The sequence below is a fragment of the Antechinus flavipes genome, chromosome 1, assembly GCF_016432865.1.
Source record: "Antechinus flavipes isolate AdamAnt ecotype Samford, QLD, Australia chromosome 1, AdamAnt_v2, whole genome shotgun sequence".
NCBI classification, from domain to species: Eukaryota; Metazoa; Chordata; class Mammalia; order Dasyuromorphia; family Dasyuridae; genus Antechinus; species Antechinus flavipes.
Window position 1 is genome coordinate 25,354,226 of NC_067398.1, and position 18,072 is coordinate 25,372,297.

General features: G+C 38.8%; 1 protein-coding gene across 14 annotated transcripts in view; it reads right to left on the reverse strand.

The window, feature by feature from the left end:
* Window positions 1–13,322: 13,322 nt before the first annotated feature.
* The window catches only part of MAGI1 (membrane associated guanylate kinase, WW and PDZ domain containing 1), a 702,436-nt gene continuing 697,686 nt past the window's right edge, over window positions 13,323–18,072 (reverse strand). For 11 of the 14 annotated variants that reach the window (XM_051980369.1, XM_051980312.1, XM_051980336.1 and 8 more), the window contains one exon: window positions 13,323–16,989. In XM_051980369.1, the coding sequence (XP_051836329.1) occupies window positions 16,208–16,989 (782 nt within the window). In that variant the 3' untranslated portion in view covers window positions 13,323–16,207. The remainder of the gene's footprint in view (window positions 16,990–18,072) is intronic. The other 3 variants (XM_051980398.1, XM_051980388.1, XM_051980378.1) reach the window with 1 other exon arrangement.

An 18,072-nucleotide genomic window follows, 5' to 3' on the forward strand; every position in this document is an offset into this window, starting at 1 on the left:
ACAAATAAAGTCTCAGGGCAGAAATAATTCAGCAAAAACATATTCTTCCAAATGTTTATGTGTCTGAAAAACATTAAGGGAGAAAAACAAATAGGCAAATCCTGGTATGCTCATTAAAACAGGATCCAATTTTCTTTTTGGAACCGTGGAATCCTGTATCTCCACCCCTAAAACAACAGCTGAGATTGTTTCTTTGTCTATATGCCCTGATAAATGAAATGGATTGAAGTGGTAGGTGGCTCTAATCTGAATACATTAATTAAACACTAAATAGAGCTTTCTACAGGTTCTGAATGGAGGCCAGAGAAGCATAAAAGGGCTGAAATATTCTCAATATATTGGGAACTCAGAAGTCACAGACAGAAGAGAAGCTTCGGCTCCCCGAATCCCACTCTCAGTGGGCAGTGAGAATTGATTCCCACCTTTAGCCATTGGCTTAGTGGGCTTCTTCTACAATCTCTTCAGCTAGAGGGCTAACGTGGTATTCTTTCAACAGAGAAAACGACCCCTGTTCTAGCACTGGCAACAAAAGCTTTGATTTTTATCATTGAGGCCCTCAGATTGAAAGACTGACAAACATGAAGAAGATGTCCTACATGGCTGGGTATATGGAACATTGTAACTGAAGTCAGTTTGCATTCTAATGCAGCCTCAGACTTTTACCAGATGTAGGAGCCTTTAATCTACCTCAGTTTCCTCTTCTGTAAAACATAAATAATAATAGTACCTACCTATCAAGATTTTTGTGAGAAGAAAATAACATTGTAAAACATTTTGCAAACCTTGAAATGATATAAATGCTAGCAACGATGGTGATGAGGATGAGGATGGTGGTGGCAGTGATGGCAGTATAGGGATATAAGACCTGTAATTTCATTGAAATCCCAGTTGAAGAGACGTGGTCCAACACAACATTGTGCAATGAGAGAGGGGAGAAGTTTAGGTAGATGTCTTTCAGGCTTCTTCCACCTCTAAATCTGTGATTCAGTGATTTGCACCTTGCTCATCTGATCCCAATTACAACTATGGGTAATTAATTAAAAGGAAAAACCAGTCATGTTGCAAGATCTCTTCCTCAAAAGCTGTTGCTAACAGTCATTTGGGAATGGGAAAATGAGAGTGGGGTTAAGGGGAAAGGCTTAAAAAAATTCTCTCAAATGTTTCAGGGCACTTGGGACAGAATACCTTGAGACTATTCATCGCTGCTTAGAGATTTGGATTTCCCTTGATGACTTCCCTCATCTTCACAATTACAAGAAAATCCAAAAATAGTCAACCCAAATGAGGTTTAATTTATTTCTCTTCAGGCCACAATTAGTCTAATATACTCCATCAGAGGCTATAGCAAGGGGGCCATGTGAGTAGGTGGGCAGGATCAAAGGGTTTAGAGAGATAGAAAGTAGATAAAATGCTTAATTTTAATGGATAGATTTCAGAGGAAAGTTTTATCTTTTAAGTTTCTTACAATGTTAACTAATTAGTCTGCACTTACTCATTGAAAAGGAAGAAACTGCAGCTGATAGCCAAGATGGGCAATCAGGGGTGAGTAATAGTAAGAATTGACTCAGGTGAGAAAAACACAGATTCAGAGAGCCAGTGAAGGATGATGGAAAGAGAAAGACAACATGAGGCTCAGTCTTAGTTGTGATACTCTTCAGCTGTGTGATGCTGGGCAAATGACTTGACTTCTTCGACATGAGGCACAGTGGGGAAAATGTAAGACTTGGAGTCATAAAATGTGGGTTTAAATTCTAGTTCTGTCATGTACTACCTGAATAACATTAGGCCCTTTACTTATCCTCAGTAAATCTCAATGTCTCCATCTATAAAATGGGAAGATTGGGCTAGATGCCCTTGAAGGTCCTTCCCAGCTCAAAACCTATGATCCTATCATTATAGTCTAACTTCTGGATGGAAAATCATAACAGATGATTATTCTCATGGCAAAGAAACTTAACAAATGAGATAATGTCTCCTTTATTTGCAGGATGGTCCAAAACATGAACTTCCTTCATGATAGTGAACTATTTCCTGAAGCAACATGTGTGTGGTAAATAATTACCTTTGGAGGCCAAGTAGGACAACACAACTTTACCCAGTAGCAAAATAATCATTAATAGCTGATTGAATTCCTAGAGTCTTTTATAAGCTTTCACCCCAATTATCATAATTGCTTCCTATTTGGTTTCCCTTCAACCTCTTTCCTCTCCATCCCATTATCTATATAGTTGTCAAATAGATAGTCTTATAAAATGGATTTGGCCATGATATTGTCTACCCAAAAGTCTTCAGGAGTTCCCTATTTCCTCTAGGACAAGATAAAAAATTCTGAGTCTAAGATTTAAAGCCCTCAACAATCTGACTTCTACCCATCTTTCCAGTCTTGATACATTTCACTTTAGCATTTTTTGTTGTTGTTCAGACTTTTCAGTTTTGTCTGACTCCATTCAAGACCTCATTTGAAGTCTTCTTGACAAAGTTACTGGAGTGGTTTACCATTTCCTTCTCCAGCTCATTTTACAGTTGAGAAAATTAAGACAAACAGGGTTAAGTGACTTACCCAGAATCACACAGCTAGTAAGTGTCTGAAGGCAGATGTGAACTCAGGAACTCCAGGACTGGTACTCTATCAGTTGTGTCACCTACCTACTTATTGTCTACATTCAGATTGTTTACATTTCAGTCAATATGGCCTAATAGCTATTTTCTGTAAATGACATTCCATCTCCTTCTTCTCAATTTCTCCAATAAAAGGAGGATAGGCCGTCCTCCAAGACTGCAGAGCACCCACTTCTCATTCCCACTTTGTAGAATCCTTTTTTTCAAATATACCTTGAAAGCGTGGCTTAAGTGCCTCCTCCCCAAGATATCTCTCCCTCTTCAAATTGCCTTGTACATTCTGAACTGTGGACATAATATATCTATCCAATAGCATGTAGGTTCCTTGCGGGCCAGGATTGTGCTGATATGCATTTTTGCATCCCAGTATTTTGCATAATGTTTTGTGTCCTAGTAGTTGCTTAATAAACTTATGTGGAAGTTTGCCTTGAATCAATAACAACCTTTTAGAAACATAGAATAGAGATCATTTCAGAAAATTTGATATTCATACGCTGTTGAATATAGAGATTAAGATCATGAATTTCTTACAAAGAGCAAGACCCACAAGCTCCAGAAGAGAGTTAAGAAGAATGAAGAAAAATTTTCTTGAACATTAGATCCCAGGAAAAAGAGCACCCTTTATATTGGAAATGGGAAGGATCTTTTCATGAAAGCAAAAGATAACTCTCTGAGTGTCTCTCTGTCTCTGTCTCTCTGTCTCTTTCTCTTTGTCTTTCTTTGTCTCTATTTCTGTTTCTCTCTGTGTCTCTATGTCTCTCTCTGCCTCTGTCACTCTCTTCTCACCTCTCTCCTCTCCTCTCCTCTCCTCTTCTCTTCTCTTCTCTTCTCTTCTTTTCTCTTCTCTCTCTCTCTCTCTCTCTCTCTCTCTCTCTCTCTCTCTTTCTATCTGTATATATGCATATACATTATGTTTAAATTAATTTCAGTCTATAAGACTATTCTTTGGTTATTTCAAATTTGTTTTCAGTAAAACCCAGAAGATAAATTATTCTTAAAAATAATGAGATACTGGATAGTGATGAGATAAGCAGGATAATAATTTTTTGATTAGAGGGGATTTTGAGAATCATCTTGTCTGACTCTCATTTTATAATAAGAAACCAAGTTCAGAGAAGGTAAATGATTTGACCAGGACCACACAGGGAGAGTTAGGATTGAAACTCCACTTTTGTGATTCCAAATTTTCCTTTGGAAAAGAAATTCATTCACCTAATTCATTCATTTTTAATATTGACTCTGCTTAAAGAGAATCAAGTCCCCCAACCCCATCACCTTAAAAATTATGAAATCAAAGTCCTAACCACCCAATAGTTAAGTTGGAATAGGAATCCAAGGCCTTTGTGTCCACACTTAATTCATTCATTTCTAATATTGACTCTGTTGTATCAATCCACGTCCCAGAAGAAAAAAAAATCATATTACAAAGCCAAGATGATAAAAACAACATCATTCGTTTATTTCTTTGTTTAATGTTTGTTTATTTATTTTTGTCCTTAAGCAGCAACTAATCACATGGAAGGACTAACGTTTGTTTAATCTCTCTGTCTCTCTGTCTCTGATGTTCTATCTTTGTCTCTTTCTGTGTCTATGTGTATGTGAATGTGTATGTCTATCTTTCTCTATATCAATGTCTCTCTCCATCTCTGTTCCTCTATCTCACTTTGTCTCTCTCTGTCTCTCTATCTCTTTATCCCTCCTCTCTGTCTGTCTCTCTTCCTCCCCCCTTCTCCCTTTTATCCAATGTTTACTTACTGATTCTTTGCCCTACAGAGAAACTAAACCCATGAGAGGAAGGACCAAAAAGACAGGACAGGAGAGCTGACTGAATGACTTAATTGGGACTTTGCCTTTGTTTGATATATATTTTTCCATTTTACTGTCAATTTTCCCTCATATTACAAGTTTACAATAATGAGGCCCATTAAGACAAATGGAATGATAGCTAAGGGAGTCACACTATAAGCTGTCTCTTTTATAACCCATTTCAGGCACTTAAAGGATGAATAAACATGTTTCCTCCTTTGTAAAAATGGACCTAATAAAAATGGCTGACTGAAACCTACTCCTCCCCTTTATGTGTCTGTAGCTATTTTGAGGAATCCAAAGATTGCTCAAGCATGGGGTGATCGGTTGTTCTCCTCTGGGTGGGTGGCTGCCTGCTGTTTTCCCCACTTTTCCTGGGGAATTACTTCAGCTTGCTGGCCACTCATTACCCCTGGAAGGAGCCACAAACCTTTGCTGTAGTTGCTTTCTAAGGATTTAATGAAAGTCTTTTCTCTGAAAGAGCATCCCAACTCACAGTGGGTAAGCACAGACATGGTTCAGGGTGAGCGCTTAGCCCAATTTATGGGGCCTGTATGGAGAGAGGAAATGCCTCCAATCTTCCCCTTCTTACATGAAGTGGATGACGAGGCCACTCAGTCTGGACACAAAGGCCTTGGATTCCTGTCCCAACTTAGCTATTGGGTGGTTAGGGCCTTGATTTCATAATTTTTAACGTGATGGGGTTGGGGAAGAGATGAACTTGATTCTCTTTAAGCAGAGAGTCAATATTAGAAATGAATAAATAAGTATTAAGTGTTAATTTGTGCCAAGCATAGTGCTAAGTGCTGAGGGGTACAAATTGACAAAATAAGAGGGCTATTCATTGTTTTCAAGGATATTCTAACTGAGGAAAGCAACATATAAAGAAAGTTCAGTTTTAGAGCAGATGGAAAATTTGGGAAGTATTAAGGATCCAGACTGATATTGAGGACCCTTGGTTCTTAGGTTGCCCCTATTTGGAGGTTGTAGACACTGGGCAGAAGGTAAGGCTTAGAGGATCTTGGGAAGCAGTGGCTGGGAAGATGGTATCACCTTCTGGTTTTCCATTTCAACAGAAGAATAAAGTTGGTGACTCCAATTTCCTCTAAGCAAGTGACCGGAATGGATTGGGGCAACTCTTGGGGGGAGAGGGAGTGAAAGGAAGGTAAGGGGAGTGATGTATCATGTGTAGAGTGTTCCAGAATAGTGTGTGAAAGGTACTTTCAGATCGATTTCTTAAGATAAATCCACTTTGTAGAGGTGGGGGGAAAACTTTTGATGAGATATTGGATTTGGGATACAAGTTTCCATGAGCAAGGGAGTTGGAATGAGGAAGTTAGGGGGAAGAGAGAAGAGACTACAGCATACTGACTTTTGATGGAGAGACAGAGACTTCAGGACACCCATCCAGTAACCACTGCTAGAGGCAGCTGCTGCTAATGTGGGAGGAAGTTAGGGAATAAAGTTGGGCCAGGAAGAACTTCATCTGAATTATGGCTTCTGGGAGTGAGGAGAAGAGCAGAAATGGTATTTGTTCTAATTTTACCTAAGTATTTTCTACAAGTTACTGAGATCAGTTGCTTCTATCTGTGAAAGGAGAACAAATATTGCATGCATCCTCTAAATGTTGGCACCCTATAACAAAGCTTCCTTTGCCCTATCCTAGTTACAGCTCTGGCTCTAAAGTGCATTCCACTTCTGAATCTATGAGCATATAAACTAGGCTATCACACAACTTTGGGTTCCATAATTACTCTGACAAAAACCCAGACTTCTCATATTCCTTCCATGATAACCTCCTCCCCACCATTACATGGTCACAAACATATAGTACCCAAGACTGCACAGTTTGCATGGTTTATAGCCCCTCGAGACTCGTGTCTGTAAGCAAGGAGCCTTCAGGCTGTTTCCTATATTTACAGGTCCATGTATTATTTTGGTCAGAGGAATGTCACACTCCAGTTAGTTGTCTCCAGCCACAATTCATTTCGGTCTAAAAGTCTCAAATCCAAAGCAACCCTGGGGGAAAAAATGCACTGCACATTTTTGAGAATCCCCAAACTCATGAAAAATAGCTGATATTTTCCATTTTTTCCTGATCACTGATTCTCCACAATTTCACTCCTTTTATTTTCAGTTTTCAAACACCATAAGTTCTATTTTAATGGAAGCATTTAAAGCTTTGCCCACAAAAATGGAACAGAATTAGAATCCTCAGAAGATCCAAGCAGACGAGGCTGTACCAGTTCCAATAAGATGAAATTAAACAAGGATGAAAGCAAAATCCTGCATTTAGATTCTTTAAAAACAAAACAAAACAGAATTAATAAATACAGGATGAAAAGAGAAGATGGAAAACAGCTCATGCATATTTGTGTGATGTGTGTATACATATATATGTGTGTGTTTATATATATGCTTACATACATATAGACATGTGTGATGTTTCAATGATTCTAAACTGAGTCGACAACAATTATTAAGTGTCTTCTGTGTCCCAGACATCATACATACTGTGCTTAGTAAGAATCAGCAGGATCAGCAACTGAAATGTGTTAATTCAGTGGGCCACTGTCTTGAAAGAAGGCTAGCACCCAGCAGAAGGGAGCTGCCACCTTTGCTGGACTTTGACGGATTTAAACATACCCGGTTACTGGATTGGATTCTGGAAGATCTTTTTGAAGAAAGATGTTGACCAAAGAAGTATGTCTAAGGAAAGGTTGCCAGCAATGTCTTCACATTGGAAACCAAGCCACAGGGTGATCTCTGATCTCTTGGCCTGTTAAGGAAGAACCTGATTTCTCCCTCCCCCCATCTCTGTCTCTCTGTCTCTCTCTGTCTCTCTCTCTCTGCCTGTCTCTCTCTTTGTCTCTGTCTCTCTTTTCTCTCTCTCTGTCTTTCTCTGTGTGTGTCTGTCTCTGTCTGTTTCTTTCTGTATGTCTCTTTCTCTTTCTCTCTGTCTCTCCTCTCTTTCTCCTCTTCCCTTTGTCCCTCCCTCCCATTCCCCAACTCACTCCCTCATTCCCCTCCCCTCTCTCTCCCTCCTTTACTTGTCTTTCTCCCCCTCCTTCCCACTCCCTTCTTCCCTCTCTTCTTTTCATTTCTCTCCCTCCCTTCCTCTCTTCCTCCCCACTCTCTCCATATATGCATGTATGTGTGTGAAATATATGTACATGTACATATTGTGCATATATACATATAGTAAGTTATATATATATAATGCAAATTGCATATAAAGTAGATGATAGATGATAGATATATCTTCAATAAAGATACCTTTTATGAAAATAGATTATTTAGAATTTGCAATAGTGACAATGCAAAAGGTTAAGATGTTCTCTTTGCAATTCAAAACCTACCATACCCTGAGAATCTTAGAAGCTAGTACCTCTCCTCATCTCCATCTCTTAGATCCTGCAGTTGCATGGAATTATAAAGTACAAAAAAAATGGAATTAGCAAAATAGTAATAGAAAAATCATTTATATTCTATTTTAGAATATATTTTTAATCTATTCATGGGTCTTTTAGTCTACTTTCTGGGAAGTGACTACCTTGAATCAAGTAGCAAATCCATACTTTATCTCTTTGGCAAGGGACCCTCACTCAATTCCTCCTTGCTAACCTCTCCCATGTGAAAAATGGATGGTAGCATCTAAGGAGTCTCAGATAGATGCCAAACAGCAACCCAAACGGATTTTTCTTTAAGCTCGCTGTTTCTTGGGCTCACAACTTTTTGCTATTGGGAAAAATAATTGCTTTGGTTCAAAAGGCTCTTCTAAAATGCTGGACTTATTTGAGGGAAAGGAATTTCAAACTTTCTATTCTATCGGTTATTGGGTTTGGAGCTGAGAACAAGGCAACAGTGGGCACTTTCGGGAGGATAATAATCACATAAAAGACGTGAAAATTCTTCAGAAATGGCAAAAGCTCTACAGCAGCAAGACGTTATTATTAGTATTGTTAGTGTCAAGAAAGGAGTTAGAAGCAAAACATCATCATTGTGACTCATTCAAGCCCTGTTAAGAGCTAAGAGCCTGGCTGTGAATAAGCTTCAATAGGAACGATCAGCTTGAGGGTAATTAAACAATGTCGATACTGTACAAAACATCTTTCTGTTGATACAAAATGGGGAAGGTTATCTGCACCATTTTGTAGAAAATAAAAGTTTGTGGTAATTCCAAATCACGTCAGGAAAAGTTGATAGAAAAGGCACTAGTGGACCAAAGCCAGAAGAAAATGTGACTATTAGCTGCCTCACAAAAATAGAAATAATAGCAGGCAGAAATCACCAGGTGATTCCTTCTCTGTCACTCAGATATAGGAAAAAATATGAGCATTTCTGAATAGGGTGAACTTTGGCTTCTGTGACTCATTGCACAGTAAACTTCGAATGATTTTGGGAGAAAAATCTCCATGATGGTTAAAGATTCTTCTGAAAGGATACTGGATTTGGAGTTGGAAGATCTGAGTTCTAATCCCAGATCAGCCACTGAAACTTCTGTATGACTTCTGGCAAATCACTTAACCTTCTGATATCTTGTGCTTTCTCTTATGCCCTGGTTTTGTCCTTATTCTCTTGAGAGGACCATGACATCAGGGGGGTCATGCAATGACATGAAAGCAAATTGGGTTTAAGTGAGGGAGGACTGTGCAAGGTCAGCGGCCTCACTTTCCTTTCCAGAGCCAGCTGGGTCTAGTGACCAAATGTAAACCAGGATGAGTAGAAATGGCTCTGGATGAAATGGAGAATTGGGCCTTTTTAAGCTAAAATCTTTTTAGGTGTCCTTTTGACAAAGGCTGCATCCATTCAATGATTAAGGCTAGGTAGCAATTGAGGGAAAGAATCGCCTCTTTCACTTATTCCCTCAGGGAAAGAAAAAAAAAAACCTAAATAAATCAATAAGTAAATTTGGTCGGGGAAAACCCTCAGGGTTTCTGGCCAAAGCTTTCCTCTTTGCTAGAGAAGGCTGGACTTAATCATCTCTAAGATCTCTTTAGATAAATGCTCAATGAAAACAGGGCTTATATTGGTTTATGAACTTGAAATAACAAATATAAAAGATAAGAATACAGAAAGACAAACTAATCTTTTCTGATGCATAGATACTCTGGGACTCTTTTTAAAGGGAGAGGGGGGATTGGATTAAATTGAGGGAAAGAATTTCTTGACACTGAGGGTTGGAAATGAGGAGCTGTTGGCTTTTAAGAAGGAAAAAAAATACTCATCTCTCTGGGGAGATTTGGCTCATGAGGTCTCACCAGCTGCATAAAAATAAGAGGAGAGGCCTTTTCATGATTCCTTTCCTCTTCCAATTCTATGATTTATTGAGGATGAAGACAAAAACTTTCCTTCAAGACAGGTAAAATTTCTGATCAAGGTAGCTAGAGGAACAATTGCTTCAAATGACCATTCAGTAAAGGAAGGGGGGAAAGGGCTTTGGAAATGTCATGTGTAATCTCTTGTCATTAAATAATTGCAAAGAAAAGGGAGAGGGTAAAATATGAATTTTCTCAAAGCCGTATAGATTTCGTGTAGGGATGTGTCACATCACTTTGAAAGCACTATGTCTCTGGTGGTGTACGACTTGGGAGAGTGAGCAGTGGCATTTCACAGAAGCACCTGACAGTTTGAAAAGCAGAGGACATGATTTGGGAATTGAGATCGAATGCATTTTGCTTCACATCCTTTAATTATCATTTTTTCTCCTGCTTTAGTGATCTGCACTCATTTTGGAAGGTTATCACAAGTAAGAGGGTTTAGGCTTTTTTGTTTGTTTGTTTTTTGCTGGACGCCAATGGATCAGATCAAGATGGATGGATGAGAGTTTCAAAGAGACAATGAACGAGATAAGATGAGATCTCTCAAGACAGTTGTGAAAATAGAGTAAGGCTTCATCTACTTCAGTTGGAGTAGGCCTGAAAGTCCTTGAGTACTGACTCAAGGGCATATCTAAGTTCCCTTTCTGCTTGTCCTCCCATGACATCATTTTCTCCCTACTTCAATCAAATATGGGCAACTATGTATTTATTGGCCAAGTTCAATTTCTTGGGTAGTTCCCATGTTTAGAATGGAAGACCCTCAGCCAATGAGGATTATGGTCAGTGGTGGGAGGGGTGTTTGCACTGGGGACTATTTAAAGTGTAAAACCTATCCTAAAAGGTGCCTCCTCCTTTTGATAGCTTGCTTGACAGGAGAGACACCCACTTCTTGCTTCTTGCAAGAATGTACAATACATTTTTGTTTTGCTCCTAGAGATCTCTCCAGCTTTATATTCAATGGTTACCATTCACCATTCTGAGCCACACAACAACTTTTAGCTCGATAAAAGAAAAAAATTCTTAACCACTAAAATAAACCATATTCCAAAATAGAGTAAGCTGTCTTAGGATCTTAGGAACAAGGGTATGTTAAATTTTAGGGGCACATGATTCGCTCCATGCTATATAAAAATTCATGTATAATTGTTGTGTATGTCAGAATTATTTCATTTTTTTAAATCTTTATTTAATCCACATTGGGACTTTGGAATTTATCTTATTTTGTAGAGGAAGAAATCAAGGCCTAGAGAGGTAAACAAATTGCTCTGGGTGGCACAAGCAAGATGGAAGAGCCAGGAGTTGAACTAAAATCCCCATATTTGTACTTTCCACTATATCCTTGATGTCCTTCAACCCATTCAAATGCATTTTCCCCAAAAAGGCCCATCCCTTGAAAATATCTCCATAACTGTTGGGAAGGAGTGAGTTTTTTCCATTCATATTTTAATATTGAATGTATTCAAAAGAAGAAGCTTCCTTCACACCCTACACACTGAGACTGATGCTATTGTCACTTGAAAAGAAAGTTGTTTGAAGGAATCCTAGAAGGGTTTAGCTTGGATTTAGTGATTACTTGAGGAGAAGCATGACCTCAGTAATTGGACCACAGTGTATCTTTTGTTTGTGCTCTGCTAATTATGGGAATCAAAAAGCACAATATTAAAGGCTTCAATTGTCTATTGAGCCACAGGCCATCACAGAGATGTCTCTTTTAATAAAACAGGGAAGAGTATATGACTGACTGTAATTGTTACTTGCATGACAAAATAAAGCAAGAAAAAGTTCAGCAAGAAGGCTAAATTAATTGTAGAATATTCTTTGGAATGGTCATGAACTAAAGCCAACGAAAAGGGATTTTTTTTTTTTAATGGCCTATGGAAATTGAAGTCATGAGCAAATAATTCACACACATGTAAGCCTATCAAAGCATTGACCAGTTTGAGACACTAGAGCATGTATAACTGAATCCCATTTTATAAAGCTACAATGGATGACATTTTGAAGAGACAAGTTTCGACTTGATGTCAGGGAAATTTTTCTAACCATTAAATATGTTCTAAAGTGGAATGAGTCATCTCTACCAGCAATCTAAGTCATTACTCTATTCTAGTCTCAAAGCTCCCGGCAGTAACCTTTGCACTTGGGATGATCAAATACTAGTGAGCTAAACTGTGCTTGAGAAGTAGGATGTTCCAATTTTCTCACTAATTTGATAAAGGTAAGAAAGACTCTACTTTTTAAACTCCTTTTAAAAAGAATGCCAGGTAATTATTTTTTTATTGCTGTGATTGGCTACATACCTGGTGAACTGTGCTCATTTTTTTTGGAAGGAATGATCAACTGGAGATCATTTAGAGAAAGGTAAAACTGATGCTAGAGGAGGTAGTATTGAAGAAACTAGAGATATTGACCTCGGAGATGAAATTTAATGTGTTTTATTAAGTTAGGAGATGAAGTTATCAGGCAGAAAAGACTGGGGAGGGCAGGGTACATTATTGATGTTTTCAAAAATCTGAAGGAATGCCATGTGGAAGAGGGATTCAGTTTTGCCTTCTTGGGACACAATGACGGGAGCAATGGATTGCTCCTTGTTTAGACTCAGCAGGAACCACAGAGATTCTCCAGTTCAGTTCTCTCACTTTCCAGATGAAGGATGTCTACATAGGGCATCCTAGCAAATCTAGATCTTGGACTATGGAAATTGAGGTATATTTATATTTGATGAGGAAAGGGGAACTTCCTAACATTAGGGCTCTATAAAAGTGTTATAGGCTGTCACTGGAGAGAGTGAATTCCACCCTCAAAGAAGGTATTTAAGCAGCAGCTAAATGACCCCTTTAGGATTCTGTAGAGCAGGTGAAGGGTATGTGTTGGATTGGACTGGAGGTGTCTGATACAAAAGAGGCTTGAACCAGATTAAAAGGTAAATGGGAATTATTTAACGAAATCAAAATGTAGCAACAATATCACTTTCTAAGACAATATGTGGTACTCCAGAGATCCTTATTTCTGGTTTAGTGGGCCCCATTTCTGTTTGAATTTGACACCATTAAAATCAATAATCACTGATGACAAAATCATAGGATCCCCTATAGAGAACTGACAGGGACCTCAGAAGGCCTTCCATCCAATTCTCATTTTACAGCTGAGGAATTGTGGCCCATGGTAGTTAAAAGAGACTTAGAAAGGTCACATAAGTAGCTGTCAGGCAATACCTGTTTAGTGTCTACTAAATATTAGACACTTTTTAGTAACTGAGATATTTGAATCCACCAACTCTAAAATTCCATAATTACAAAAAATGAAAACAGGAAACTAAAGAGACGGTTAGAGGAAGGTGGGGGGCTTGCTGGATTCTCTGAAGAAATTTTGTGGTTCAATTCATTCCTCTTGCTCTTGGCAGATGGCATGGAATTGGTATGGTAGTCATTTAGCCTTGTGAGAAACTGATGCCTTAGCTAGTTTGACACAAGTACTGGACTGGCTAGTTCCCAGCTGAAGACTTGACCCAGATGGATTCAGAAAAGTTGAGGCGAAAAATTAGAGACAACAATAATACAAATTCAGAAGCAGTAATTGTTATGGAATGCATACATTTTCCGTGTATTTTTTTTTTTTTACAGTAAAAATGCATTAAAAAAATCTTTCACAAAAGACTCAAACTTAAAAAATACAAGTAGGGTGTCTGGTTTTCACCCTAACATTCTTCCAGGCATTGATTGTGTAGTGGAGGGGGAGTAGGGATAAATCTAAATGATTCGATTTTAAACATACAAAATATACTCATCAGTCGCCTCCCATCAAGACGTTGACTTCTGTGCTAGCTAGAGCAGTGAACCAGGAAGAAGTACCCAATGGCAAGTACAGCAGTTCAAAGAAAACTGATTCCTTTAACTTTATGCATAGTCCTCATATTATACAGTGCTTCCAAGGGAAAATTCAAATTGAGGGATAAAGACTGAGTTGTCATACCCCAAGTCTTCAGAGATGTTTGACCGACCTCAGTTGGTTGCATATAGATTATAATTCTAAATCTCACCTCTGATAATCAGTTATCCTAAATCAGGTTCACTTTGGAATCTACTCAAAGTTCTACCTTGATGAGAGACAAATATTGAGCTAACCTGGAGATAGCAGGCATTTCACATCATGTATTTGGCCAGAAATCAGGAATCAACTCCTAGTGGCGGGGCCTTAGGTAGAATCCAATTTCTTGCATTGGGGAGAAAAAACCCAAATAAACTGGACAAGAACAGCATTATTCAGGATTATTTTCCCTGAATCTGACTATTAAAGTTGGATGGATGCTTTTTATGGAAAAACAATTTTATTTAATAATAAAAATAGCTTTCACAGGCTTTCTCCTTCTATGTCATAACATACATTGTGTCTCTTTCAAAGAAAGTAGCTGGCTTTGAGTATTATATCTCCATCTACTTTTGACTCACGCCACATATAAACCCAAAAGTCAAATAAAGCTATGAACAATGTTATATTTATATATGCATAGTGTTTTATAAAAAGATTGGCCCCCACATACTGCTTTTCATCAACACCAAAAAAGAGCATTACGCCAATAGCACACAGCAAGAAGGGATGAGCGAAGAACAGAGGATGGGTTCGAGGGCTTAATATTCCACAGGCAGGCCCACCGTGATGGGATAAATGAAAGCTTGAGAATCACTTATAGAGGCTCCCCTTTGAAAACAGCTTTACATACCTGATTCAGTGTACATTAAAATATATCCCCATGAATCGATTTGCTTCATTTTCAGAAATATAAACACTTAATCACATTCCTCACAGCTAAATTTTGTCATAAATTCTCTTTTATACAAGAAAAAAAGGCAACAGTTTTGTGTTTCAACAGGCTCTATTAATTACAATTTAAATTCTGTACACACAATGATTGGCCATCTTGGTTTGTTTTGTTGTTGGTTTTTTTTAAATATTTTTTTTTCATTTTTTTTTACAGTACCACGGGAACAACAGTGATAGACTCGCAATGCTTGGTGTCTGTATGGAAGATGTGAAACAGTAGACCATGGACACACCAACACGCCACAAGCAGCAGTTTACTCGAGTGGTCCAAAGGGAATGAATGTTTTGGCTCAGCTAGGCAGTAATTCATTCCAGCCGTAAACCACGGCCATAGCAGACGTCACCACACTACTTGCATCTTGAAAAATTACAAGTCGAAAAAAAGAAATGAAAATTAGAAAAAACAACACCCCCCCAAAAAACAAAACAAAACAAATAAACAAACAAAAATACTCTTGCATTTTGTTCTGCTGTCCAGAGCTTTTCAAGCAACAAAGTTAACCAGAGCGGGAGCTTCCCAACCAGACTGGGTGAACTTTCCCCCAGTGGCTTCTTTGGTCATCCTGGGAAATATTTTTTTCTTGCATTCACAAGGCATATCCTGCTTGTCTCAGAAAGAATTAAACAGTAAAATAAAATAAATTCCAAAATTTGTCCTTCTCCCCTCCCCAAGTCCCTTAAAAATTCTGGCAAAGAATGTCTACTGGTTTATGGAATGAACACACCCACTGTATATTGGGGGATTTCAAATGCCTCCATTATACCGTGTATGGACTCCCGTTTTCTGGTTGCTATCCTATTTCTAAGATGATGATACAACACAAGATTGGCATTTGGTCCAATTGCTTCTAGTCGTTGAGCTGAACTGTGGTGGCGCTGCCTTAATGCGACCTTAGTAGGTGTTGAGGATTCTTAATGAGCTTGGTGGTCTACACTTGCGTCACGGGTGTGGCAGCCCTGGCTCTTGTTCTGTTATCTCCTTACCAGACAGGAAAGATACAAACTGTTGGTTGAACCAGCGCTAAGTCAAGAATCAAGTAAATCTCTGCTTAGTCTTCATATAAATATCCTTCATCATAATAGTAGTCTCTCCAAATAGTTAATTCATTTTGAGGATAGCTTTCTATTTCTTCAGGAAGTGTCCTCAGCTCCTACTGGATTAATGCTTTTACAACCCCTCCCCCCTTTCCCCATTTCTTTTCGAAACTCCCAGATACAGTATAGCAGGAAATCACTAAATAACAGTCTGAATCCAAATAATTAAATGTAATCAATAAACTTCCTTCCCTAGAGGAATTACTGACTGCCCCATTTGACTATGAGAGGGAAAGGCTGCCCAGTCAAGGAGGATCATCCATAACTCAAAATCATATGTAGAAACAGAATTTATATCCTTTAGGGCCAGCATTTGGCAAATAATTTTCCAAAAAAGTATACATTTAAAAATACTTTCTTTAATATGATACATCAGGCACAACACTTTCATATATTTTTCTTATATGTTTCATCTGCATAAAATGTTTGTTGCTATTCTTTAAGATCATCAGATATTGGATGCTTTGTTACATAAGAAACTAAATAATTTGTTACCCTCTTAAAATCTTTAACCCTGTAAAGGCTGGAACATGATCCTAAAAGGCTCAGATACTGAGGTCAGTGCTGCATTCTTTAAAAGGTCTCCTTCTCTGCTCAGGGGGGTGTTTGGAGCTTCTGTTCATCTCTGCCTTCTGATTGGGGCCCTCCCTTTCTTTATGACTCATCTTGTCATCTCGGTTTTTCTTCTCAGGTGACCGCTCTCTCCTTCTGTCCGGCGACCGTGCTCGCCTCCTCTCCGGCGACCGCTCTCTCCGTCGGTCAGAGGACTTGGCCCTCCTCTCAGGCGAGTACTCTTTTCTTCGTTCTGGAGATTTCCTTTGATCCAAGAGTCTTTCCAAGGATCGTCTCCGTCTGTTGGGGGAGCCATCTTTTCTGTGGCTTGGCGACCATTCTCTTTTCTTACTAGGAGAAAGCTCTCGCCTCCTCTCGTGCCGTTCTCTCCGTTCCAAAGTATTGTCAGCACTCCTTGTTCCCTCTCTCCTCTTCTCGGGTGTTTTCTTTTTTGGTCCGTTGATCACCATCCTCTCTTGATGGGTTTCTTTCCTTCCTTCTGGTGTCCGTTCCTTTGGCCTCCCTGCTCCGGCCCCGTCAGGTCTTTTAGAAATTCCATTCCAAGTGTGGTGCTCATTGAGTTGTCTGCTATACTCTCTGCTGCTTTTTGGGTCTTTGACATATGCCCGCTTTTCCCCATGTTGTGATGATTTGTGAAGATCTGGTGGATAACTGGACTCCAATGATGGGTGTTGTCGCCGATCGGATGGCCCGCTTTTCACTTCCGGTACATTTTGTGGACTTGTGGGGGGGCCGTTCCTGTCGCTGCTGGGGTCTGGAAGAAATGAAAGTAAGAGTTTGGTACAAGAGTCCTTTAGCTCCAGACACCATTCACTACATTTCAGACTCCATTAATGACAAAAACAAACAACCATTAAGACAGTCAGTAATGGAAGCCAACTCAAGCTTTGTTAATTTCACTGTAACTACAAATACAGGGAATTATTGATTAGTACTTGGGATGCTCTGAAACTACTTATTATTGTCCCCTTTGTTCCCAATATCTACAAACTTGCCTGGCCATGAATCATTTCAATAATTACAGTATCGGTCAATGATTTCAGTTTCTGAAGGGCATTGGATCCTGACTAGAGCATCAACTGGACAAAATTGAAGATATTTCTTTTCCTTTAAATATTTGTCCTTTTGAAAAGAGGTGTTTTTTGGTGGGGAGGGAGTAAGGAAGGGAGATGGTATAGGGGAGTGGAGTCACATGGAAGAATAATTGTTTCTGGTCAGTTCTGAGACCAGAAAATGCTTTCAGTTCCTCTTGTACTAAATATAATTAAGGTTCAATCTACAAGAGCTAGTACTCTGCATGATACTATTATGGGTAAATGAATGAACCCTTCTGATCCTATGTTTCCATGGTTATAATGTATAACACAGCTATATACAGGTATAACCTTACCCATAAGGCCTGCCTCGCAGAGTTTTTGATTATGAAGGCAATAAGAACTCTTATGAAAAATGTGCAAATGATTTTCTAATAGCTCAAATTCTATTCTTCTTACTACTGTTAAGGGGTTTGACCATGAGGATCCTTAAATGAGTCATCTGAAATGGCACCAAGACATTTTAAATGACATCCCACAATTCTTTATAGCTAACTTCCTGTAATTCTAAATAATACAATGAAGTTTATCTAAATGTAAATTACACACACACATGCATACACACACACACACGCATGCACAAACCACCATTTGAGACAGATGCTCATGGATGATTTCTTCTACCATAGTAAATCATCATGGCAGTTGCAGAGAAAAAGTGAAATGCAGATGTTCTCAGCAAATCTCTCTCATAAGGTATCACTGTCCACATTATCACTCAAGGCCCTTCGTGAACTGTCAGC